A 25,365-nucleotide genomic window follows, 5' to 3' on the forward strand; every position below is an offset into this window, starting at 1 on the left:
GTGTGGAGGGATAGAATGTAAGAAAATAAAGACAGTGCAGAGGTAATCTCACACCTGAGGAGTTGCAGCTGTGCTAATCACCAAAGATTAGGAACAGCCCTGCCCTTAATAGGCCACAGCTGTGTCCAATGAGGAGATGAGTGCTACCAAAGAGAGGGTGAGCTGGGTGAGGAGAGGGATGGAGTTTGTTGGCTGTGCTGTGAGGAAGGAGTCAGTGCTGAGAGGAGCTGTACATGAGAAATCACCGAGAAGGTATGGGAGCTTTTGAAATAAGATTACAACACCCATGTACTGACCTCAGCTCTAGGAGAAGTTGAGTTTCTCTCAAATGAACAACAGCTGCAGATGTTATGCCTCTCTCAACACAGACCACCAAATATTATGGTTTTTTTCTTAAATAACAATTGTTTAAACAAGTAATGCAGCTAGTTATAAAATATGTAAAATCTTATGTGAGAGACAAAGTGTGTGATAAAGCATGAAGAACTCTGATCTGGCAAGATCTCAAGTCTTGAAATGCTGCTGCATTTGATGTTTAGTCCTCTAAGTAGGCAGGGTATGGAGTATATGTGGGGAACAGTAAGAGAAGTAAAAAAGGCTGGAACTTAAAAGAAAAAAATTACTGCTTTTGGATGTGAAGTACCCAAAGACTCATGTTTCATAATCTGGAAAGTAAATATACATGGGAGGGGGGTGATGCTGGAAGTCCAACTATCCATAAAAAGTACTTCTCATATTGGTAGGTTTCCCCACAGTCGCAAAAAGTTGTTTTGGTGAAATGAACATAGCTATGTGGAATAGCTTTTGCTCAAGAGAGCAAGCCCAGAAATATGACCTGTACAGGGAAGCTTCTGACAGGATATTTTCCAGAGGCTCTTGTACTAACCTGTTCTTCCTTACTGGTGCAAAAATGTGGAGTATGCAGGTCAGTCTCTTTTCCTCTGCTGCAATTCAGTTTGAAGGCTGGGAAAGAACAATATTTATTCCTTGAATCTCAGATTGTCCGTAATACAGCAGGGCCACTCATCCTTGTGTACTCTGACTGCTCCTAACTTGCACCAGTAGTGATGAGAAGCAGAGCACTGGTCACCTGGTGGTCTGTTTGATGGAAGAGGAATAGCAATGTTCAGTGTAAATGTTATTCCTCCTGCCCCACTGGTCTGTGCTGAGGGCTGTGTTGGAGCTCATGTGAATCTCAGTGGTCTCATTACATGAATTGAAACCATGGCTGTGCCTGTTTGCTGTTGAAAATAAGCCATCCCTCCTTTTGCTTTCTCTTAGTTTGGATGCAGCCTCTTTTCCCTTTCTCTGTTCAAAGCATTCAAGTAATTCTGAACTTCAAATTGGGTAGGAGGGGGATCTGTTTTCTGTCATTGTCTTATGTTCTAGAGGCTTGGTGTCTGTCACAGGTGCTCAAGAGTGTCAGTTGTGTTTTGTTGCTGGAAACCAGCACTTTTTTGTGCGTAAAATATGCCTTTGACTGGAAATAATTTGTTTTGAACAGCCACAGGCCCAAATTCACATGTTTCCTGCTTCAGAGAGCTTATTTGCAAATGACATTGCTTGCCTCATAACCTTCACTTAGCATCCTTTAGTCTAAAAATAATTGCTGCTTGTGTGAGATTTCAAGGACTAATACTTTGCTTGTTTTCACCAGGAGGCTCACAGGTTTTTTAAAAGATTGATTCATGTAGTAGTTTATAAACAAAAAAATTCTGGCTGGACAATGGAACACTCAAAATCTGACCCTCAGTAAACTGTTTATGTAGTGCATATTTTGATACACATATTATTGTTCTTAAAGAGCATAAATATTCATGTAGTTTCCTCTCTGTCCCTTTAGGGCATTTTCACAAATTGAGATATACACAGGTGTTAGTTATCTTTAGGTCCTTGAGCAGGAGTAGTGAAACAAGTCTTTGTGCTGTGTTCTTTTTCTCCCTTTAGAGTCTTTTCAGGACCAAGCCATTCCTGTCTGCTTGTTGCTGATCAAACAGTTTTGTTCTCAGTGTCTAAATGGCTTCAGAAATTAGACTTGAAAGGCTTGTGTGTTTCCCTCATTTTGTTTTGTTCTGTCAAGGCTGGGAGCACATCAGCTGTGGAGAGGAGGAACTCCAGGTTTGTAGCACAGCAGCTTTGGAGGGAGCGGGTCCATGTGTGACCACTCCTTGGAGAGGCCTCTTTTTAACCAGAATGGTGCAACATGATTCATCCAAGAGCTTTAACAGAGCAGAATGAAGGTAATTGTGGCAACACCCAAGGCTGACCATGTCTGTGCCTCTGAGGTGCATCAACAGGACAGAAGCTTTTGTGGCAACCTCTGCCACATGCAGAGCTCAGCATGTGGCCAGATATTGTGGCAAAAACCTGAGCCAGGAGAGCAGCACAGTGCATGCTCTGACACTTCTGTGCTCTTCAGTGTTATGCTGGCAGAACCTTTTGTATTTTGGGGCTGTGGCTTTGTTTTTATTAGCTGTCCTTAGTATTTCCTGCTGCGCCATCCTCGGAAAACAGTGTGCCCCAGTGCTTGAAGAGGGAATTCAGAGATCCTGCCATGGAAAAACTATTTAAAAGCTAATGAAAGCAGTTACCCCTAATGGACTTAGAATATTCTAATATTAGACCTAACACAAGTATTGAGCTGACAAGGGGTTGAAGCAGCACCTTTTTAGTCACATTCTCAGTGTAATGAAGCCTGTCAGAGGTTCTGCATGTACCAAACTGGGGTTTTGGTATGAACCTGAGCTGGGACTGTTGTCAAGAGTCTGAAGAGAGGAGTGTTTTGCAGCTCATGTGGCTGTGGATTCTTGATAAATAGCTGGTTGGCAGGCTCTGTTACTGTAGTGAGGGTGGAGGCTATCAGCTCTCTGGTATTGCCTGTTCCTTTGCATTTCAGGGTGGTAACTGGATCTGAAAGAGTTTGGGGGTTTTTGTGATCTTTTTAGTTGTTGGGGGATTTTGTTACTCTTTGGCAGGTGATCTGCAGTATGATGGCTAGAAGTCTTGTCTTTTCCAAGGCTTGCTCAACCCTAGGAGCCAGAACTGTTCTGTCTGATGCTAAACTCATTTCTCCCACCCCTTATTGTTCAATCCTCACTTTACAAGCTATTTGAAGAGCAGAGTTTGACCATATAAGTAATCCCAAGAGGGTGAAGATAAAATCTTAAGTGAAATTGTCAATCAGCAAAGGGATTAAAGAATGTATTCTAAAATATGCTGGGGTAATAGAAAATTCTGAATTCTCAAGAGGAGGAAAGGCATGTCAAGACGAAGAAAGGAGAGTCATTTCTAGAGGCTTAAAGATGACTGTAAAAGCATGTTTACTAGCTCTTCTGCTTTTCTGGGGGAATAAAAGATGCCACAGTTGAAGAAGTTCCATGTCAAGAATTCCCCATGTTCAGGGGTTACAGGCTGACTTGGCAAAGCCAAGACTCGACATGTGAAGTGCTTCACTTTGGGGTCATCCATTCAAACACAGCCTTGGTCAGCAGTGGAAGAAAGCTGTTACCACAGGAGGTTTTTTAATGAAGTGAGCTGGCAATCTGTCAGGCTCTTAGGGCATGGGTTTCTAAAAAACAACCATAAATGGTACTTGCAAATAAACTTGGAGTCAAAGAAAGAAACAGGTGTCAATGATAATGTAAAGAAATGAAGTTGCGGTACAGGGAGTAACAGGCATTGAGCACTCGTGCTTGTGCAGCTGATAAATGGATTGTTTATCCATTCCTTCATGAACTTCAAATAAAAAAACTAGTCACTAAAGTGGTGAAAAACTTCTAACTACAACATCTGCATTTTCACTGTCCAGATAAAAATAGAAACCTGTGCAGGCCAGGCCCCAGCAAATCTGTGCTTTCATGGTCAGAAATAGGCAGTCCTTGAGTTCCTTTTGACACTTTTTTTTTGTCTAGGAAGCTACTACTTTTTTGTTTGTAGTGGCTTTTTTAGAATCCCATCTAGCTCTTACTTGTGTATATTGTTCATCAGAAGTCTGCTGTTCTGCTGTGGTAAAATTGAGTCTGACTTTCCTTTACTGAAGTCCACGGCCAAGTGCTTAATTCCTGGGCAAAACTAAAGATTTCCTCTGTTGTCCTCTTGGAAGCTTTACATGGAATATCCTTGCCCTTCCACCTACCCTTGATGTGAAGGATGAGATGGTACCAGGCTTTTTTCCACCTCTGTAGCCATTGATTGGGATTCAAAGTAATGGTTTGCCTGAGCAGCTGAGGACATTGTCTTAGTGTGGTGCAGCATTTGTAAACAGCTTTTGCACTGCAATTTTCTTGTTGTCTTTTCCAGCCCTCTCATGTCTTTTTCCACCTTCCCCCACATGCATGGTCTAAGCCAAGCTCCACAGTGCTATTCATGCAAACCTAGTTATTCCTTAGGGAAGAAACAACAAATGAAAGTAACTGACCCTGAAGCTTCTTACTGAGCATAGCAATGCTAAAAGCTGTTCTGCCTGGAGATGTAAACTTAAAATAGCTCTCAAACAAAACTGCTTTTTTGTCTTCTCTCTTTTTAGCCCCATCTTGCCACATTGTGGTCAGAAATGCTTTTAAAAAAAGTTTGACGGTTCTGGATATTTTCTTTGACTGAAATCAGGATATACTCTGACATGAAATCATCTGTTTTAGGGAGAGAAGAGAAACCAGCTGCCACATCACCAGGGTTCTGTCTGCCCACCACCCTGTGTGTGTGTGTGATGGGGACACAAAAGTGAGAGTATTCAGTGCATGTACTCTCAGAATTTCAGCTCAGTCTCGTGCCTCACTGCTATTCCAGCTCCCACCGTTGTAGCTGATTTACCCTTGCCCTTCAAAACACAGACGGGATTTCTGCTTTCCACCTGCACCTCCTTCCCTGGCTGCCAAGGGGAGCACAGTTTAATGGAGGAGCTGAACTCTGTGTGTCCTGCTGGATGGGAGCTGGCGATGTAAGTGTGCATAATTGAGATGCATGCATTTCCCTGGAGTGCAGAATGGAGGGGCAGTTCAGCCAGCAGGATGTGTGCTCTTGTTCTGGGGGAGCACTGAAGTAAGGCAGCAAAAATGCAGGAGCAGCTTGCTTTGCTGCACCACCTCAGTGACAGCAGCCCCAGCTGAGGCTTTGGGAATTACTTGGAAGTGGCCTAACTTTGTGTTGCAATCAAATAATCCTCCTCCTGATGAAGGTTTTGTGGAGCCTCTTGTAGCTCTCCTGTAAAATGATGGCGAGCTGGCAAAAAAGTGGATTTAAAGGTAGGGATTAAAGGCTTGAGATTGAACACAAACTGAATGGCACTAATTGAGATTAATTGTTGCTTTATCTTGTCCAGTACTTTTTCAGTAATCTTTCATCTTGCTCCTTTGAAGAGTAAATAGCTTTTATAGTGAGGACAGTATGTGCTTTTGTGGCCGTAGGATTGTTTCCAACTAAACTTGTTCCTCTCAAAGGTCTCCCTTCTGAACCTTTGGGAGCACTTGTTACCTGTATAACTCACATTTAATGGCACCCCATGAGAATCCCTGCTGATTTCAAAAAGGAAGATCTAACCTGGGTTGTCTACTGGAGTCATAACCTTTTAGAGATTCTGGAGAACGATGTATTTTGGGTCTGGAAAGAAAGATGAAAAACCATTGTAGAAATGGTAGTTGTTAAAGCTGTGGTGGCTTTCTGCCTGCTTAAGCAAGGCCTAATTAACTGCTTTCTTGCAAACATACAATAATTGGGATATCTTTAGCTGCTCTGTGGTACAACTTCACCCCATGAAAGACAGAACTTCACAGCTGGTTTACATTCTCCTGAGCAAAACATAGTCCAGGACAGCAGGCATCCTCTGGAGCTCTGCTCTTCGTGCAGCTTGCTACCTGAAGATGGTAAATCAGATAGGTGTTCAAGCTGAATTAAAGTAATTTATGGAAATTAGGTTTTTGACCATATTTTTGCTTCAGAACCGTATTGGTAGCTTACAACTTTTTCTTTCATTGAGAGAAACTCTCTAGTGTAAATAAGATATGAAAGCTTGTGAAGTGTTGTTCTGAATTCTTAGATAATTGGATGATCACACCTAAAACAGAGCAGGTGGCAGAGCCTAAAGGTTGATCTTTTCCAAGTTACAATACACCCAATGTATTGTTTGCCATTACAGACGGGCTGTGATTAGGTCTTGTTTGTGTCCTTGCCTTTTTTTCCTCCCCCTGTGCTTATCTCTGCCTCTCCATCTGAAATCTGTGCAAGGAAACATGCCAGTCAGTTGGCACAGCTATTGTACGTGCCCTGTGTCAGAATTGCAGAGTAAAGAGGATCAGGATTGCCTTTTGTCTTGTTCTGTAGCTGTGTGCAAGAGGGCTTGAGGGGGATGTCTTGGCACACTTGAGAAGTCTCAGGTGGGACAAATGTATTTGTCAGGCCCCCCACCAAGAGCTCTGAAGACACTCTTGGAGAGTGGGAGGAGTATTGCTCTTGAAATGTTCTGTCCTTAAAGCATCAAACCTTATGGTAATTTACATCCCACGAGCTTCTTACCCTTGCACAAAAATAAATCTGTGGATATTTGTAAAATTTTCCTGCAAAATTATAGGAAACATAATCTAGACAGCTAAGGCTTATTCCTCCTGTTATTTCTTTTGAGTAGTCTAATTTTAAATTACTTGAACAACAGACTTCCACAACTTCCCTTGAGTGTGCCAAGTTGATAATAGAGCAAACATTGAGCTGGACTCTGTTCCACAACAGCCCTGATGTGGGTATGAGCTTTTCTGTGCTGCTTTGTCACAGTTTCTGATGGCAGCCCTTTGGACTGCTCTAAATGATGTTTCTCCAGAATTTTTTTGAAAGCTAGTTAGCTGTAGCCCTAATAAGTACAATTAAGGTCCCGGAGCAAAATTCTGCTTAGTGTGCAGCTACTATGAGTACAAGAAAAAGGCAGTGATAAATCTACAAGTTGTTAAAACTGAAGTTAAATATGGGATGTTAAAAGAGCAATTGGAGCCTTTCTTAAAGGGGTAGGCAAGATGAAATATGTCTGCATTTTTAAAGAGGTGTGTCCTTAAAGCATGCAGAAGATGTAATGGGTAGGTCCAGACAAATAATTTTTATTCTTTCTTTGGCTGTTAAGCAGGCTGGCTTCTTGGCTTTGCTCATGCAATTTCTAGTTGAACTTAGTGGTAATGCAACTTAAGAAGAAGTCAAACAAAAAAAAAAAAAAAAGGAACTTGTTTTCCCAGACATGTCATACTGAGGTGATTGAAACTGCATTTTTTAAAAATACTGACATAAACCTTTTCTTCTGCCAAGTCCTTGCTGATTTTTAGTTTTTTTTCAACTTTCACTGATTTTGAAAACTAGGGGAGGTTTTTATATTTCTTACAGCCTCTGCCCTAAGTTATAAAGATATGGATATGTTCATGATTTGCATGAAACAGCTGTAGATCCCACAATTGCCTAAGGGGTGGATCTCATCTCACCTCAAACCTTGTGTTTGTTTTCCCTTCCATTTCTCCTGTGGTATTGTGCCATGGGGGATCAGGTCAAATCTCTGACCTGACTGAAGAGGCTGCTGGTGTTTGGTTAGGCAGGGGAGCTTCCAGCATGGTCTTCAGTTGAAAAATACAACTTTCCAAGCATTTCCAAAATCAGGGGGGAGGGAAAGAAATACCTTTCAGTGATAGCATGAAATAGATGTCCTTGATAAATAGGTTTAAGCAAAGCATGGATCCATATGTATGGGAATCTGGGTGCATCTGCTGTTACAGCCCCAGTTATGCATGAACAGGAAGGTTGTGTGGCTGCATTTCTGACCACAAAAGTGCTGTTCCTTTCTGCATTGTCATCAAGTACTTAATAGTACCAGCTGATGTGATTTAATAAACCCAGTGAAACCACAGGGCTGGAAGAGAAAGTTGTAAAATTCAGGAACTGGTTTTGATGAACAAGCTTGTTGTCTCTGGCCTTTCTCAAGGTGGAAATGTCTGTTAGCACTTCTTTGGACATAGGTACTGAATTTTCTCTTGGTCTTTTTTGACTGAGATTGCATTGAAAGTTCTCAGTGTTAGGAAATGTACACAACAGTTACAGGAATACATTTTGAAATTCAGAATGGAAACATATCAAGACAAAAATAAAAGCTAAACAGACTGTATTCCTTGTTCTGTTCTTGCAGTACTATAAATGTAGGAAAAGTGTAACACTTGATTCTTCTGAGATGTATTTACAGAGCTGAGCATAGCTGACTTGCTGGTGATGGATAACAGCTTTCCTTTGGAATCTCCAGTGCCATTCCAGTGCAGTTATTGGTGACTGAAATAGTCTGAGAAGAGTGTCCTTAAACTTTTGGAAGAAGATTTCTCTGTCCCCATGCTAGAAACTATTCCCTGCACTGTTCTTGGCAATTTGGAATGGAGAGGTGGTACTGCAGGGAATAGCTCTTCTTTCTAGAAGGGTTTCCTCTTCATGGAGGGATCTGAAAACAAAGGGAGAAAAAAAAGAAAACTACTAAACTGTGGCCAGGTCACTGAAGAAAAAAGTTCCCATAAAATCTGAAATAGTTGATATTGAAACTGCATATGTGCATATTTCTCTCTTTAAATGAAAACAAGCTTGTTTTAAAAATAGGATCCCTGACTTTCCTTTTTATGTGAGGGGAAGGATGAGTGTGTATGTATGAAATGCAGAAGAAACTCAGTGAATACTTCTACAGTCACTAGCTGACCTCTTTATGCTAAAGACTCCAAGTTTTGGCTGAAAGTTGTTTGCTGGGATATTTTCTTCCAAGTTTCAGCATAAATTCCTAAATTTTCAAGCAAGTCTGCACCATGACAGGGTATGGTGATGGTATAACTGAATTCAGCCTTGGACCCCTACCTGGGCTGCCTGCTGGGAGAAGGGAGACGCAGGGAGACACTCCCTGTCCTGTGCACTGAGGACACCAGAAAAGTTTTCACATTTTCAGTGCTTGTGGTATCCATGTCTAGACTAAGCCTTTTCTAAATCTAGACTGAAGTTTTTTCCCTGGAAAAGACTTAGTGCCACTTTCCCCACTTACCAGAGGATTTGAGTGAAGGTAGCTGTTTTCTAAATAAGCACACACAAATTATTGCTTATTTTCTTTTACCAAAAGTTCTTTGTAATAAAGGCCTTTGACTGGAGAACTTGAGTGTTCCAGTGGGACTTGCTGAAACGTTCTGTGGAACAGTGTAAAGAAGTGTGTCTTGTGTCACCCAGCATGTCACCTCCAGGACTTGTTTGCCCCCAGGATCAGACCTGGTGTGTCTGTGGCTGGTGGTTGGTTTCAGGCCAGCTGCTGAAAGCAGGCTCACTCAATCTTCCCTGGGCCTTGCCCCTAGAAGTGCTGAGGTGATTAACTTCACTTTTAGACTGCTGGCGGGAAGGCACTTCCAGCTTTGCCCTGGTAATCTCCTCAAATCCTGTCTCCAGACCCTCCTATTCGGGGATGAGCAAAGAAGGACCCTGGCTGCAGGAGGGCTGACCTGCTGGAAGATCTCCAGTCCCACGTGTGTGTGTGTAGTAGATTCCCAATAAACAAGGCTGCTAAAAATCTGCTCTTTGTAGGGTCAGCCTGCTCTGCTGGTTTCTTAACCTGTCTTTCCCCCATGACCGACCTTTTCTTTCTTAGAAAAATCACTTTACCCAAGTACTTCTAAGTAGCCACTGTAACCTGAGACTAGAAACAACTTCTCATCCCTGAGGTGAGCTTTATTTTATTTGAGTGTGTTCAAAATTAAAATGGCAACCCCTCAAGAGTGAAAAGCCCCTTGATTACATCAAAATGGAATCAGGGATCTTTGGATTCTACAGCTACTGTTTTAAATCATATTGACACATTGCAAATCATCCAAAAAGTAGTTTTGTAAAGGCAGAGGTAGATAATTTAAAATTAAAGTGATACATTTTTGATTCTTTGTACATCATTATCTTTCCTCACAGCCTTGTAACACCCTCAGTGCAGGATAAGAGAGTAATCTTTGGCTTTGAACTATCTATTTAAAACCTTGTGGTTCACTTGCCAGCTGCATAGCTATTCCTTGCTGCCCCATTGCCAGGAATTGCACTCTGCCTTTGGAAAACATAGCATGGATTTTTTGATCCTAATTTTTTTGTTGTTAGGTGTGAATATCCTTTTTGATGTCATTATGCACCTCTTCCATCTTGCAGCTTGTGAGAAAATCACATGTTCTGGGTCAACATCTGGACCAACATGACACTCAATCACTTCTTGAGGTTCTCTTAAATGTTATTTTTGATTGTGGCAGTACTTGTTTACTGCAAATTCAGATGTTACTGAACTTGACCAGTAAGAAATGTTTCCAAGGAGAGAAGAGGCAGTTTAGTTAAAGCCTTGCACTAGGTGTTGCCTTTGTTTGGGGAGTAGAATGTAAAATGGGATTCAGAGCTCCAATACTATCTGCTAGAGAAGCTTCATGTGTTGTCTTCATGGGTTAAGCTTTCTTTTGTTTAATGTTCTATTAGGGCTGGGAATAAACAATTGAATTTGTTTCAGAGTAAGGAGGAAATCTGAGGACCTCACGAGTTTCATGGATATAGGGGAAAAAGTGACTTGCTGTTTTTGGCACCCTTGACTTTACCTTTTAGGGTGATGTGTGCTGGGACTTGAGTATCTATCCTCTCTTGTATTGCCTGGTTACATAAAAATTAATCTGCCTGGAGGTTAAATATGCAGGTCTGTCTGTTGCAAGAGATATTATGTTAGGCTTTAAGCATCCCTTGTGACTCCATCCTTGGAGATACTCAAAACCCGACTGGGCACAGTCCTGAATAACCTGTTTTAGCTGACTCTGCTTTGAGCAGTGGGATCAACCTAGGCAATCTCCAGAGGTCTTTTCCAATCTTAATTATTCTGTGGTTCGGTGACTCACAATTTCTTAGTTTGACCTTCTCCTTAAGCAAGAGTTTTAAACAATATGGATTGATGTACTTCCCTAATCAACAGCCAGATCAAGTTTCTTAACCAAGAAGAGAAAAGGAAGCATGGCTGCCTTTCCCCAGAAATGATCTGTCTTTTTCTGGAGCCAAATACTGATCTGATGAAAGTAATGGTGTGGCAGGGCTCCAGCTTAATCCTGTCTGGGTCACCTTAGTGCTGACTCCAGTTGTTGAGTATAGCCCAGTTGGGACAGCCTGGTTTTTCTCTGCATGCACAGGGTTGTTTTTCCAGGAATGGGTTGTAACTACTTGTTCAGTGAAGGAAGCCAGGAGAGCAGTGTTCTGGAAGCTTCTCTGTGCTCCACTCTGTCTGTAGAAAAGACTGCCGAGAGAATGGGCCAGCCAGCCTGGTCATTCCAGTCACAGAGAGTGGAAACTGCTCTTGTTCGCTTCAGGTGGTCATTTTGTGTCTGTGGACATCACACCCAACGCTTGTCAGGCTGACCTGAGGTGGGATTGACATAGATGAGAGCACACAGTGTGTGTGAGGTTCAGTTCTAGGTGAAAGTCAAACTCAGCTTTAGCAATGGATTGGGTTTGTTTGCAGGTGTTTTGCATCCACACCTGCCTTGCTGCAGGTTGCTTTGCAGTGTTGTCAGCTTCTCCCACACATTCCCTGGGTGGCTTTAAATTCTTCCAGGGAAAGCAGCCTTTAATAGCAAGGTACCTGTTTTTTGTTGGCCATTTTCATTAGATGTTACCTTGCTCTGAATGTGCTTACATAAGCTTGTGTTAATGTGGCATGTGGTGTAAGTAATAAATAGCTCTGTGCTAGAAGAGAGCTGCCTTGGCCTCTGCAGAGGAGGAATGTGGAGTCTAATGCTTCTAAAGATCTGGGCCCACAGAGTCAGTAAGTGCTGGGTGAGTCCATGGACAGGGGGTGTGGGTACCACAGATGTTTTCCCCAGCATGTCCTGTGAGTTACTGGGATGCCACAATGTTGAATAACCTCGGGGTTACTCCCCCCAGTCTGCAGTGAGATGAGCTCTAGACCTTGTGCGCAACAGCCTGGCAGAAAATTTGGTGTTTTCTCCAAAACCAGCAAGTGTGAAGAGCATAGGGGCACGTGGAAGCACTGGAACAGGTAGGAGTCCAAGCTGCAGAGGGGAGCCCCTCTTGTGTCCAGTGAACAATGCTGTATTATGCTTGTCAAGGGCACAGTTTCACATTTCATTACAGCTGGATACTGTAAACTTGCTGCTTTGGTCTGTTTCTCTAAGATATTGCTGCATCTCAATCTATGGCTGTTTATAAGTGTGCCAGCAACCTTGGACTGAAGTCAGACATGTCTAAATACTGATCTTTCTGTTAAACTTGAGACCCTGCTGATCTGCTTAATGGCTGCATTACTGTCAGATCTAAGGAGTTAGCCAGGGGACTAATGAAAGTGAAGTTACTGTTCCATAGCATATGTGGAAAAGGGAAAACCAAGCTTGTTCAAGATCAGATTAGAGCAATGCTGAATCAACCACACTCTTGGGGTATTTTAGATATTTCTAAGAGCAATTCAAAGACACAAAATATTTTTTCTTTTGGGATAATGGACTCCTGGGCAAAATATAATATATGCTTGGAGCACTGAGAACAGTACTTATCTCTTAAATTCTCTTATGTAATTTGGTGAAGTGATTATACCTGCATAGCTTGTAGTCATCTTACATTCCTTTATTAGCTTTGAGGACACAGATGTGGCATAAATTACCTGAAGTATTGCTTTGCATAGCATAGCTTTGCCATTGAGGGAAAACAGCATTCAAATTTCATTTTCCAAAGTAAACAACACTCAGGAGCATACCAGCAGCTTTTAGTAAGCTGTCTACCAAAAGCAGAGTTTTCTTGAGATTGTATGAACAGCCTTTCCAAACAACACTATTACCAACAGTGTTTTTGGCAGCTCTATGCACACAGGCAAAATTCTGGGAGTCTCTTACCACCTTCAGCTTTCAAGGCTGTAATTCTTTAAAACAGAGGAAGAAGCAAAATTCCCTCCATCCTGTCACGGAAACAGAGTTTCAAATGGCAAGGTCACCTCCCTCACTCTTCTTCCCACCCCACACACTCTGTCAGAGGACAGAGGGTTACAGAAATGGCTACAGTATCAGCTGCTTTCACAGAAATTCAAGCCTCTAAAGGCCTTGAACCAAATAATTTTGCACAACCTTCAATGAACTTTCAATCAAGTTGCTTTGCTGTGCATACATGTTTGCAGTCATGGTAAGGAGTAATAAACTGACTAATTACCTTGGGCTTTTGTTGTTGGAGAGTGCTCTAGAACCCCACTTCCCTGATTTATTATACTGAGTTACAGGACTAGAACTTATAGGATGCGCATGAAATTAAATTCAATAGTGTGAAGCAATCTGATGGCCTTTCACTTGGAAATAACCAAGAAAGGAGAAAGAGTGATTCCCGTGATCAAGGAGTACATTAAAATGTATGTTAGTTGTGGATTGTTGAGGTGGAAGACACTAAAGCAATCCCAGAATGGGCAGGAGAGGGAAAAGAAAGCCTATCTTTGTCCATGAGAGCTTGATTTGACCTTAGCATAATGAAGGCCAAGGGGAGATGTGGCATTGTCTATAAATATATGTGGGAAGGGAGGCAAAGCTAATGCATAAGTCAGCATCATCACAGGAACAGAGAGGTATAAACTTGGCCTGGAAATTAAAAGAAAGCTATTGATCATAAAAACAACTGGCTCAGGAAGAAATGTCTGAGTTGATAACAGGGATGAGACATAAAGCATTCATAATATCACTGACCAGTGTGTTAAGGGTAGGAAATTGCCCATTTTTATCAACTTTAGATCCTTTTGTTCTTCAAATGAGCATTTCCCTGTTATTCCTTATAGTTACAGAACATAATGCAGAAGTTACCACAAAATGTGCATGCCCAGACACTGGTGTCAGCCAGGGAAGGGAAATGAACTTTGATGATGGCATTGCCTTTAACAACTTCAACTTTTGTTCAGCCAGGCAGATGGTAACTGTAGGGCTCTCCCAACTGCAATAGTCTGTTCTATCCTAGAAAATAAACAGGAGTGTTACAGAAATGAAAGGTTAAAAGCAAACATTGCTTATTACTTGTGGTCACTCCCAAGTATTTAAAGAACCAAATACTGAAGCATTTTCTGGTTTGCCCCAGGAAATGAGAAGTTTTCCTCTACAGTAAGCCAGATCTTTTGGGTCCATGGAAAAAACACATGATAATTTCTGGGGTGTATGTATGGGAAATGACAGGGGAGTGGAGAGCAGACATGGATTTTACTGGTAACTCCCAGTGTAACGAGAAACAAACCCTTTACATTTCTCAGTCCTTAAACTGGAGAAAACAAATCTTTCTTAACAGCAGTATTTGTTTCTGTTAGCATAAACTAATAGTAAATATATAAATATTAAATTGTTTACTGCCAGTGAACAACTAGAGAGAGGGTAGTTTTCAGGTGTCATAGACCCCAGGTTGTTCTGTGCAGTTAATGCTCTCCAGGAGCACTGTGTGGATTTTCAGGACAGCAGCGACTGTCATGCTGTGGTGCTGCCACCACTCTTGGGCATTCCCAGTTTACAGAGCTCTCCTCTGCTACCAGTCTGTTCTGGCTGACTGAACCTGAAAGCAGGAGTTGAATGAAGTTGAAGAAAATACTTCTTAATTTCAGTATTTTTCTTTTCAGATACACCAGCAACCACCTGTTGGTATTGTCACTGAGGAAGTCACAAGTGACCTGCAGTCTCTTGTGCTCCTTCTTGCTGTATTAAAAGTATTTTGGAAAAGGGTCATTCTGGCTAGTGCTCAAATACAGGATGTTATGGAATAAGAGATTATGGAAATTACACAGTTTGAGTCCAAGGTCCAGAACCGAATCATCTGCCAGTGGAAATACTGAGCTGCCCTACAGAGCAGAGCCTGTGAGCAGCACAGGAGCAAAGCAGTGCCTCAGTCCTGCCAAGCCATGCTGGGCAGTCACTGTTCCACAGTGCAGTCTGTGAGCATGGGGGGCTTTGCCTGTCAGCAGAGTGCACACAGGTCTGTTGCACAAAAAGTGCTCGTAGTTCCTTTGGTGAGGGCTCTGAGACCTGCGTTAAGCAAAGGAAATGCCTGTGCCCCCTCACAGGGCTGCTTTCTCTGCCAGGTATCCTCAGTTGAACCTTCCAGGTATCTGCTTCAGACCCCCAGATATCCTTGCAGAGGAATGGGCCTTTATCCAAAGGAGGATGGAATGAAAAAGGCTAGGCAGAGCAGTCCTTGAGGATAAAAGGCAAAGAGATGTGTCCTTGCTACTAGGAATGAATTCTGACAATAACATCTTTACACTTAGGTTGGATTTAATGTCTGACTAATTCATACCAAGTCTTTTCATGCCCCCACCAGTGCAGCTGTACTTGAGGAGATTGGTAATGTCTGCCTCTGGAGGTGATGGCTGCCTCCTTCCAGGAGGCTGCCAGAGCCTCAGGGAGAGGAGAGTAAATCACAGAACCACCTCCAGCTCCTTCCTCCCACTGATTTCCTAACAGATTTTCATTCGCTCCAGGCACTGAGCTTGGCCTGGGCTTTGCTCAGAGAGGCATCCTGCAGGTTCCAGGGAAATTGCTATCTGGGCAATTGAAACTGCTCAGTGTTTACTGAGAGTCAAATGTCCAGCCAAGTGGGGAAGGTGCTGCCTGGTTGCTATTTATAACCCATGCACAATATGTGCAATTGGTATTATCTGATATCCGGAGCCAAACGGAAAGTTGGATGTTGTGGGTTTTGGTTTTGCCATTCTCTGCCTACAGTTTGGATTACTTTTCAAGATTCTGGGCTATTTTGTATCATGAAAAAATGCAAACTCTTTATTCTGTCTGTTTGTCAAGACTGAGCTGAAATGTTGAACTGGTTATTTGCTTACAATACATTGCTGTCTCCTGGTAAAAGCTTTCCTTGTACCTCTGAGGAATATGAACGATGGGGAAGAATTAGGCACAGCAGATTGTGTAACACAGACAGACTTTCATTAAGTTGCTAGATTTCATCAGTTGTCATTTGATGGTCTCACAGTTGGTTAGTCACTAAGGGTTGGATTTTGCTTTGCTTTTTAAAATTATTATCCTTACTCAGGATTGTGGAGCATGCCAGAGTGCAAAGGGTTGGTATTCTTATCTTGGAAAGAGGAAAGATTTACATGAGTAAATTTATTGAGGGTTAATACTAAACTAAGTCTAACATACTGTCAAGAACCCAAAAGTGTAAGCATAGTAAGAGTATTTTGAGGAAAGGATGGCATCAAGACTTTCTTTCCCTCTGAAATTAAAGCCATGGCTACAGGAATGCAGCCTGGGAGAGGTTACAGAGGAGGTTTGTGGCTTGTGTGGAATAGACCTCCACCAAATGATCTAATTTATGAAATAAAAGTTATAGGATGAATGTGTGGGTGTGTTTTCTTCCTGTGACAAATTGGGATTTAACATTGTGTCCATTGAACATATTCAGTATCTCCCCTGTTATCTAGAAGCCCCGTGCCTTTAGAGTCTAATAAATAAGTTTTACTGTAAAAATGAGGTGTAACTCCATAGTAAATCTGACCAAAAAGGTAAGCCATGATGGAAAGTAGCCTCCTGGCTTGTTTCAAATCCTGCTTGGTGCCTTGTTCAGACTCTGCTCAGTCAAGGAGTGCTCTTGCTGAGGTGTGTAATTCTCCACCTCTGCAAAACAAATTGAAATTGCCTAATTGTATATTATTGTCTAATCTACTGAGTGATGTGGGAGGACAGCACATGGCTGTGAGCCTGTGGGGTGTTAGAAACAGCCTGATCTAACCTAGATTGAGTTTGTTGTCGTTGCCATTTCTGATTTTAGGTGTATAGACAGACTGCAGAGCACATATTTTTGTGCATAGCTTGGAAGGAGAAAGGAAGGCTGGGGCAGTGGTTTGAGTTACAGGTGCAGGGTACACCCATGAGTGGTTATAAACACATTGTGGGGTTTTCTTTGGCAGCAGTGAAAGCTTGAGGGTTCAGACTGCCCTGGGGACCTTAGGTCTTATTGGCCATGCATGGGATGGGGACAGGGGCAGATTGGAGCATCCAATAGCTGGGATGCAGAGTGACAAATCACCAGTGACCTCATCTGCAGGTGAGTCTCAAGATGCTGTTCCTGGTTGGACTTTACTTGTTAAGGGAAAGGAGGTGGCAGTTCTGGAGGTCTGGGTTTAAGGTCTGATCTTTAGGTGTTTATTTTTTTTTTTTGATTCTGCATGTATCTTTTATGTGGTAATTACACAGGCTAGGGTTACACCCATGGGTTATAGCATGATCCCAACCTTTCCTGAACTTGTCCTAGAATAAAGCTTGAAATTTGTTTTTCTTTTTCTTTTAAAGTTCAGCCACCTCTAAATGGTGGTTTGTGGGTTGGAGAAATCTTTACAGCTCTTTTATTCAAATGTCTATTTACATTGGATTTCTTGGCTCCCAAAAGAGTCTTGCAAGATGTGTAGAGGGAAGAAGATTCCAAGATTTTTAACTTCCTCTGCTTTCTGTAATCAGTCTTCTTCCACAGAAAATGGTTATACACCCACTAAATAATCTGTAATCTGTTTGAACTTCTCAGTGCAGAAGATTTGTGATGCCATACCTAGCAGACTGTGTAAAAATGGTGAAATTAGGAATCTTCTGATCCTGTTTTCTAACTCCCTTGTCATCCACCACTTCCTTTCAGGAAGTGCCTGCCTCTTTTCCACACCCATAACAGTTTAGAGTTGGAAGCAGCACAAATACAACTTGCTTCCCCATGTTCATTTTTTACTGTCTGTAACTGGAATGCTTTGTGAGAGTCTGGATTTACCAAAGCACAGAGGGGTGAGCCCTGGACTTGAAAGTCTAGGCCTCTATCTGCTGTGATTAAAATAAATGCTGGCACAAATGGCCAGTCTTTGAGCTTGCTTCTGAGGTGCTAAATATTTCTCTTAATGGCTGATGCAAATGAAGGGTAAATTCAGCCTCCTTTGGATCTCCAGGTGATCAGTAATCTTTGACCTATAAAAGGGGGAATTACAGAATCACTTGAGTTGAAAAAGACTCTGAGATCACCTGGTCCAACCTATGACCCAACACCACCGTGGCACTCAGTGCCGCCTCCAGCCTTTCCTTAAACACCTCCAGGGACAGTGGCTCCAGCAGCTCCCTGGGTGCTGTTCCAGTGCCTGACCACCCTTTCTTTGAAGGAATTCCTCCTGATATCCAGTCTGAACCTCCCCTGGCACAGCTGAAGACTCTTCCTGTGCTCTCACTTCTTCCCTGGGAGAAGAGGCTGACCCCCACCTGGCTACACTCTCTTTTCAGGAGGTTGTAGAGAGGATAAGGTACTCCTCAGCTTCCTCTTCTGCAGGCTGGACAACCCCAGCTCACTCAAGTGCTGCTCACAGGAATTCTGCTTCAGACCCTTCCCTGGCTTTGTTCCCTTCCTGGCTAATTTGGTAAAGAGAGGGAGAACTGAAGCACATTAAGTGGAGGCAAGTGCAGGTAAAGAGAAAGCAAGCACATATTACAGAAGGTGCTAGACCTTTTCGTCCTGGTCACTGAAACATTTTACATGCCCAGTAAAGATGGGTCATTTTTATTTTCTTGTCAGCTGCAGATCCTATGATTCTGTCTGTTTCTTTGTTCCTGTTATCTTTTATCCTCTGTGATCACTTCTGTGGTCAATGCAGTCTGTGTTTTGGTGTTAGGTTCTAACACCAAAATTTGACTTTCACTTATGTGAAATTTTATGTAAGCTTTCACTTACATGAATTTTTGCAAATGTGTTCATGTGAGTTTCATTAGACAATTTCTTTAATGAGATTATTTTTTCCAAAATACAAAGAGGTTCTATATATTTTCTCCCTGTGCCATGGAATGGTTTGGGGTGATCAGTGCTCCAGCAGAATCTGGAGATTTCAGTGGACTTGGCTCTCTGGGCTGCAGAGGTTGTTAAAGTGTGTTTGTGGTCTCCACTCCTTGTTCTGCTCAGAATTTCTACTTGGGGCAGAACAGTGTTCTTGTTCTCTAATGCTCAGTAAAGCTTTTCTCAAAGCTGCTGTTTCTGCTCTTTCTTGTGGCATACACAGCATTTTAGCTTGGAAAAATGAAGGGGTCCGTGTCCTGTATGGTGTCAAAAGCTGATATACCTTGCTGTGCGAAGACAACAAATTTGTTTTATCCCCATTTGAAGTAATAGAAATAAAGTCTTGTGAAAATATCATTCTGGTAATTTTAGGAGTCTTCCTTTTGTTTTTTTTTTTTTTAAATAGGCACTTTCCAAGGGTTATTTCATAGTGTTTGCAGAGCTCTGGGGAAATCCAGCTTGTAAAACTGGGTGGGAACTAACTATAGGAGATGCATTTCTATGTTGAAATGTAACATCAGGAACAGCTTCAAAGCACTTCAGATAAAGGAATTCAACTGTGTTGCTCTGTTACATCGTGGTGTGAGAATGACACCTATCCAGGTGTCCTACTGTTGTTCCCTTATCATCCTCTGAGGGAACAGCTACCTCTTCCTTGGTATAATTCACTTTTGTTTTTTCTCTTCCAAAGAAAAGCATTGATCTGTTTCTTGGTCTCTTTCTTTGTTAGTGTTCATTCAGTGTAGGGAGTGCTGTGATCAAAGAGTTGTGTATGACAGCAGCAGCAAGGTGTGCTTTTTGAGTTCTCATAGAGAAAGGGTTGTGTTTTGTAGGTCAAATGCTTTCAGTTGTTGTGTTGTGGCATTGAAGAAATGGTTAGTAATAAGCAATGTACACATTTTTCCTTCTCTACTGTAATGTGAATTTGGGAACCAAAATATTTTCTATAACTGCTTCTCTATTTGTATGTTTCCATGTTCTTGTGTGTAATTAGCATTTCTTCTCAAGTGAGTACTGGGTTGAGTTTTTCTTGACATGAGCATTCTATGAACTGTTTATGTATGTGCTAAGAACAGGTTCTGGTGTTTGCAGTCAAGTTCATGCTTGGTTTCTCTTTCTCCCACTTTTGGCCTAGCTTGGGAGGGAGGATAGGCAGGAAAGAGGTGGAGACCCAGAAGACTCTCTCCAGTGTGGTGGGCAGAAGTGACCAGATCAAGTTTCATAGATATATTAAAGCACAGTTTTTTTGACAGCTTATTTACTTGAGTCTTGAATGTTATGAACAGGAGCAGATCTAAATCCCATTTAAGACGTGCTGTGGACAGGGCTGACGTGCCCCTTTTCCATCTGGTTAAAAGGGAAGCTGCAAACAATGGCAGCCACGCCTTTGTCCTCCTGCTTTCCCATTCTTGGTCTGCGTTACATGGAGCTAAAATAGTTGCCAGTTTTGGCTTTAGCTTTTCTTGTCAAAATTGTCCTCTTTTTGCCATCTGTTCCACAGTCTTACCACTGCCCTAAAGCTGCACTTTTTGGTATTGTAATCACTTAGAAAGTCATGAACATATTGTAGAAAATCCATTTTTTCAGTTTTAGCTGAAAGTAAAAGAATGTAAGTCTTAGAAATTAAAACAGCTTTTTCATTTGTTGGAATAAAGATTTTTTTTGTGTGTGTTTGGCTTCCTAAAGAGGAGAGGCTTATGGGATTGAGCCATTTGTTCATCTGCTTTTCAGTTCATCCTTAATAACTTTTGAACAATTTCATCCAGATTCAATGAGGAATAAGAGTCTCAAAGGTAATTGGTTTCCTACAAGAAAACTGGATGCTGGGTGGAGGAGAGAGACAAAAATAGGTGTCCCCACTGTCTGTAGCATGAGCTTAACTGTAATCTGTGCTTAGGCTTTTGCTAGCCAAGTTGCAAGTGTGTCCTGGCTGCCTGGGTACTGCAGTAATTCAGGGTTTGCAGAGTTTGTTACTGAGCCTTGCTTAGGCACAAGCTACAGGAGGAGCCAGGAAAGGGAGGCAAGGGCATAGGGAATGTTGCTGGACAGTAGTTTTATGATCATGGACCAGTTTGCTTTCAAATTCCATATGGTATTACTGCTTCTTCTTGATGCCTGACTTCTCAGAGGTTTGTCTGTCAAGGGTGCATCTGTGGTGTTGGCCTGGCTGTGAAATAATTCAAATGTAAGGAAGCACTTACATGGTGCTCAGAGAAGCTCAGCATTCTGAAGTGCAGCTGGGCAGTTACTTTGGCAAATGTTTTATTCACTCCTCATTTAGGGTGGAGAGAACAAGCTGTGAATGTAGATGGAATTAACTCAATAATTTCTGATGGGGGAAAAAAGAGATGGCTGAAAAATACATTCCAATAGTATTTTATTTTTTCCCTGGGCTCAAGTCGTTGCTTGAATGAACACTTTGAACAAAATTAGGATGGAAATGTAGAGGGGGTGGTGATTTGTGTAATGGGACTTTATTTGCCTGGAATATATAAGCCCTGCATTTGCAACACTTGCTGCAGAACTTCAATTTGTACAACCAAATTCATTATGTGTAGTATTTGAAAATCTCCTCTTATCTCTTGCCTTTGGCAGAAGTAGGGCACTGGGCTTTCTTTCTCGTGTATGCATTTGATAAAATATTCATATTCCTGCATCTGTGTGACTGTGGGAAGGAACCACCACCTGGAATTATTCACTGCCTGCATCTCTGTGTTTTCCTTTGGTTTCTTTTGTCCTGGGCAAGCACTGGAGATCCTGAGGGTACTTGGAGCCATGAGTCAGTGACAACCTCCCGCTATTATTGTAAATAGCAACGTGAACACTGTTCTTGCATGCGTTTTTCCACGGGCTTTGTCTTTCTCGCCCAGCTCCCAAGCCAAGGAATTCACAGAGCATCTGAGTCAGCAATCAGCTGCCTCGAGACAAAACATGCAGGATACTGCAGGCTTGCAGAACAGCCAGCGAGGCACACCAGTACCCTGGAAACCCAGCAAATAATTCTTGCCTGCCCTTGCCTTCCTCCTGTAATTTCCATGTTCTCTGACGTGTTGCTCTTGGGTTCCAAGGGCTCAGGGTGTTTACATCGGGAATGCAGAGTTCTAGGGAGTGACCTAATGTGGTGACTGAAGCCTCGGTGTTTCACCCGTGGGCATAACTGATTTCCCAGGCTGTGAAATGGGATTTGGGCAGAGCTGCTGTGCTGAGGTACCCCTTGGAATGTGCTGGCTCAAATGACCTGTTTGTTCCAGGTTTGGCTGCTGGCTTAGCAAACCTCAGACACAGCAGTAAGTTCCTAGAGTGAAAGGATATTATGTTTAATATCCATGTATTTTGTGGGGTTGGTAGTCAGGACAGGGAGAGACAACACACACCCCAATGTCCATGTGGCAAAAGAACAAGTTTATTGTATGAAGCCTTGTTTATAAAGGGGGTTTGAAAAACCCAGTTATTGGTCTGTTCCTTGACACCACCCAGCTCCTGGACCCGTGAGATGTGTGCAACTTAGGATGGAACAGAATTGGTTGAGAATCCTTTCTTTCAACCCAGGGGCCAGCTGGTTTTCTTATTTATAGCCAAATTATTTGCCCAGCTTGTACTGTCATAAAATGTGACAATAAGAGGTTGGGTTTTAATTTTGGGGTCTTTAAGCAGTGCAAAACCAATGCTGCTTCACTTCCTTGGTGAAAAGCTGTGGGAGAAGCAAGAGTAAGAAATGATCCCTATGCTGTCCTTACATCTGGATATATCAGAAGTGCAATGAGGGCTAACAGACCTGAATTGTGACTCTACTTAATTTAGGTCATGTAACTTGTATTGCTTTTTCTGAAGAAGTCTCAGTCATCCAAAGCACTGGTGTAAAGTGGGTGTTTGGGTAGCAGAGTGGAGGTGCAAGAAGTGGAGGGAACATCAGAGTATTCAGCTTGGAATGCTGTGCTGATTAATGAGGCACATGACTTTAGGCTGTAGGTATTTTATTGTGTCTGTATGACACAGAGACACTGAAATGACTCCTTCAGTGTTAGAGGTGCTTTGTTGGAGTCCATTATATTCTTCTTGAGAACAAAAGAGGAGGCCCAAGACTTCAGTACCTGGTTGGGCCAGAAGAGAGGTGAAGAGGGAATTTTAACAAGGATATGAATGACAGGAGAAAGGAAATGGCTTCAAACTGTTATAGGGCAGGTTTAGATTGGATATTGGGAAGAAGCTCTTTGCTGTGAGGGCACTGAGACACTGGCACAGGTTGCCCAGACAAGCTGTGGATGCTCCATCCCTGGAAGTGCTCAAGACCAAATTAGATGGAGCTTTGAACAACCTGGTCTAGTGGGAGGTGTCCCTGCCTATGGCAGGGGCATTGGAACTTGGTGACCTTTAAGGTCTCCCTTCCAAACCAAACCATTTCAGGGTTCTGTGGCTTGGCCTCTGTAGCAGTGCAGTGCTTTCCCTGCGGTGCAAGCCTGGAGATGTTTCCAGCTTCACAACAGCGAAGTTAAGATGGCAAACAAGGAAAGCAGTTCCAGTTTGCTTAGTGAGCAGCACTGATATGGACATGGGCATCACTATCAGCCAGTTAGAAAAACAGCTTCATGGGTACTGAGTCCTCTAAGGTGGTTGTCCCAATAAAGTTAGAATTGCATTCTGCACTATAACCCACTGTTGTACTTTGACTTCTGTCGGAACTTTTATTTTTCAAAACTACCAGCTTGTGGGGGTATGTAAAGGTTTCCAGGACTCCCTTGCTGTTTCTAAACATAAACAATAAATACCATGTTAGGCTGAAAAGCAGGAGTGCCCAAATAAACTACTGGAGAGCTGTCATGTGGGAGGGGAAGAGACATGAGCTGTAATGTTTGGCTCGGCTTCCTGTCTGCTGGAAGCAGGAAGAGAGCTGGTGAGAATCTAAAAAGTTTCATCCAAGTCCACATATTTCCCTTTTTGCCTTAATACCCTTTGCAAAAAAAAAAAAAAAAAAAGGGCAAAAAGCACCTTGGAAGTGCTTTCACTTCCATTGTTTGTGCATGTGTTCCTATGCTGCCTTCATATCTGAAGGCAAACAGAACTATTCTTTCTCAACAAGAAGGGTAATTTAGAGTATACTTAGTGTTATCTATAAAAGAAAGAAAAAGGTTTATTCTATATGAAAGAGAGAGAGAGGAAGAGCAGATACCTGTGCTTTAAGCATTATCCAAACAATTCTGTAGGTCTGCAGCCTGCTTCTGAGGCATCCCAGAAATGAGCAGCAGAGCTTATGACAGCAGCTCTGCCCCAGCAGGTTAAAGTAGACCCCAGCTACCACCTAAAATTTTGTATGGACCTGCATATCAAAAGAAGCTGAAAAATACAAAATAGGGGAATTAGTATGGGGTCTTATAAGGCTCATGCACCAGCCATGTTTCACTCTTACGCTGCTCACTTATGGATGGAATGATGTGTGTAGGCTTTAGGTAAGGGAACTGTTTATACTGCTTTATGCAACACATACAGGCTTCCTTTTTACAGCCTTGACTAATATGTCCAAAAAATTGATTGCTATTAGCAGGTTTAACTTATTTTTAAGATCACAGTAAGCATCACTGTGCAAAAACCAGTCTTGGCAAGGACTCTATATCAGCTTCTGCTATGCCATCCTCTTATCTCTATTTATCATGACCAAAGACATGTGTCTTTTTAGAATGAAGGCACAAAAGCTTGTTTTACTGATGGAGCAGAGACTCTTAAGTGTTTTGTGGCAGTAGTGTTTTTAGCACCAGCCCATAACTGTTGCTGTGGTGTTACACAGTAACTGCAACATGGTAGGGTCTGCCTGTTCTGTTTCACAGCCTCTGCCCTCTTGCAGACACCATGTAACGTCTGCCTGTTCACTTGGAACTTCCCCTGCTCTTCATGCAGAATGAGTTTGGATAAATGAGCCGGGAAAACTCATTCCAAGACACTGGCTCAGGTTAAAATATTCTGTGATTTAACAGAGATGTGAGATGTGCTGCTGTCTGCAGTGAGGCTCACTGAACTCTGGAAGCCTCCTCTTCAGTCAGCCTGGGTAGGAATCCTTGGGATATCAATCACCTAAGGACTGACTGGGAATCTGGGCTCTCAGTTCAGCAGGCTTAGACAAAGTTTTGGAATGAAAAAGAGTAACTGAACTTGCTCTTTCTTCTTTTTGTTTTATAGGTTAATAATGCTTGTAAGGCAGAGGTGAAAGTGGCTCAGCAGAACAACATCAGGAAATCTGGCAGACTGGAAGAGCACAGCTGCCCCCCTGGGCAGCTGCCACGTGTGAAGCATGGAGGAAAGTAAAAACGAGAAGGTGAACCAGGCTCATGTTCTCTTTGACAGATTTGTCCAGGCTTCCACCTGCAAGGGGACTCTCAAGGCTTTCCAGGAGCTCTGTGACTACCTGGAGCTAAAGCCCAAAGACTATCGTTCCTTCTATCACAAACTCAAGTCCAAACTCAATTACTGGAAAGCCAAAGCCTTGTGGGCCAAATTGGATAAAAGAGGCAGCCACAAGGACTACAAGAAGGGGAAAGCATGCGCCAACACCAAGGTAAGAGTTCAGTCACCATG

General features: G+C 42.4%; 1 protein-coding gene across 1 annotated transcript in view; it reads left to right on the forward strand.

Annotated features, from left to right (window-relative positions):
* Positions 1-224: 224 nt before the first annotated feature.
* The window catches only part of MICAL3 (microtubule associated monooxygenase, calponin and LIM domain containing 3), a 131,228-nt gene continuing 106,087 nt past the window's right edge, over positions 225-25,365 (forward strand). Inside the window, exons 1-2 of the mRNA XM_058805709.1 lie at positions 225-252; positions 24,970-25,345. Of these exons, the coding sequence (XP_058661692.1) occupies positions 25,082-25,345 (264 nt within the window). The 5' untranslated portion in view covers positions 225-252; positions 24,970-25,081. The remainder of the gene's footprint in view (positions 253-24,969; positions 25,346-25,365) is intronic.

This window comes from Ammospiza caudacuta, chromosome 5, assembly GCF_027887145.1.
Source record: "Ammospiza caudacuta isolate bAmmCau1 chromosome 5, bAmmCau1.pri, whole genome shotgun sequence".
In the NCBI taxonomy this organism is placed as follows: domain Eukaryota; kingdom Metazoa; phylum Chordata; class Aves; order Passeriformes; family Passerellidae; genus Ammospiza; species Ammospiza caudacuta.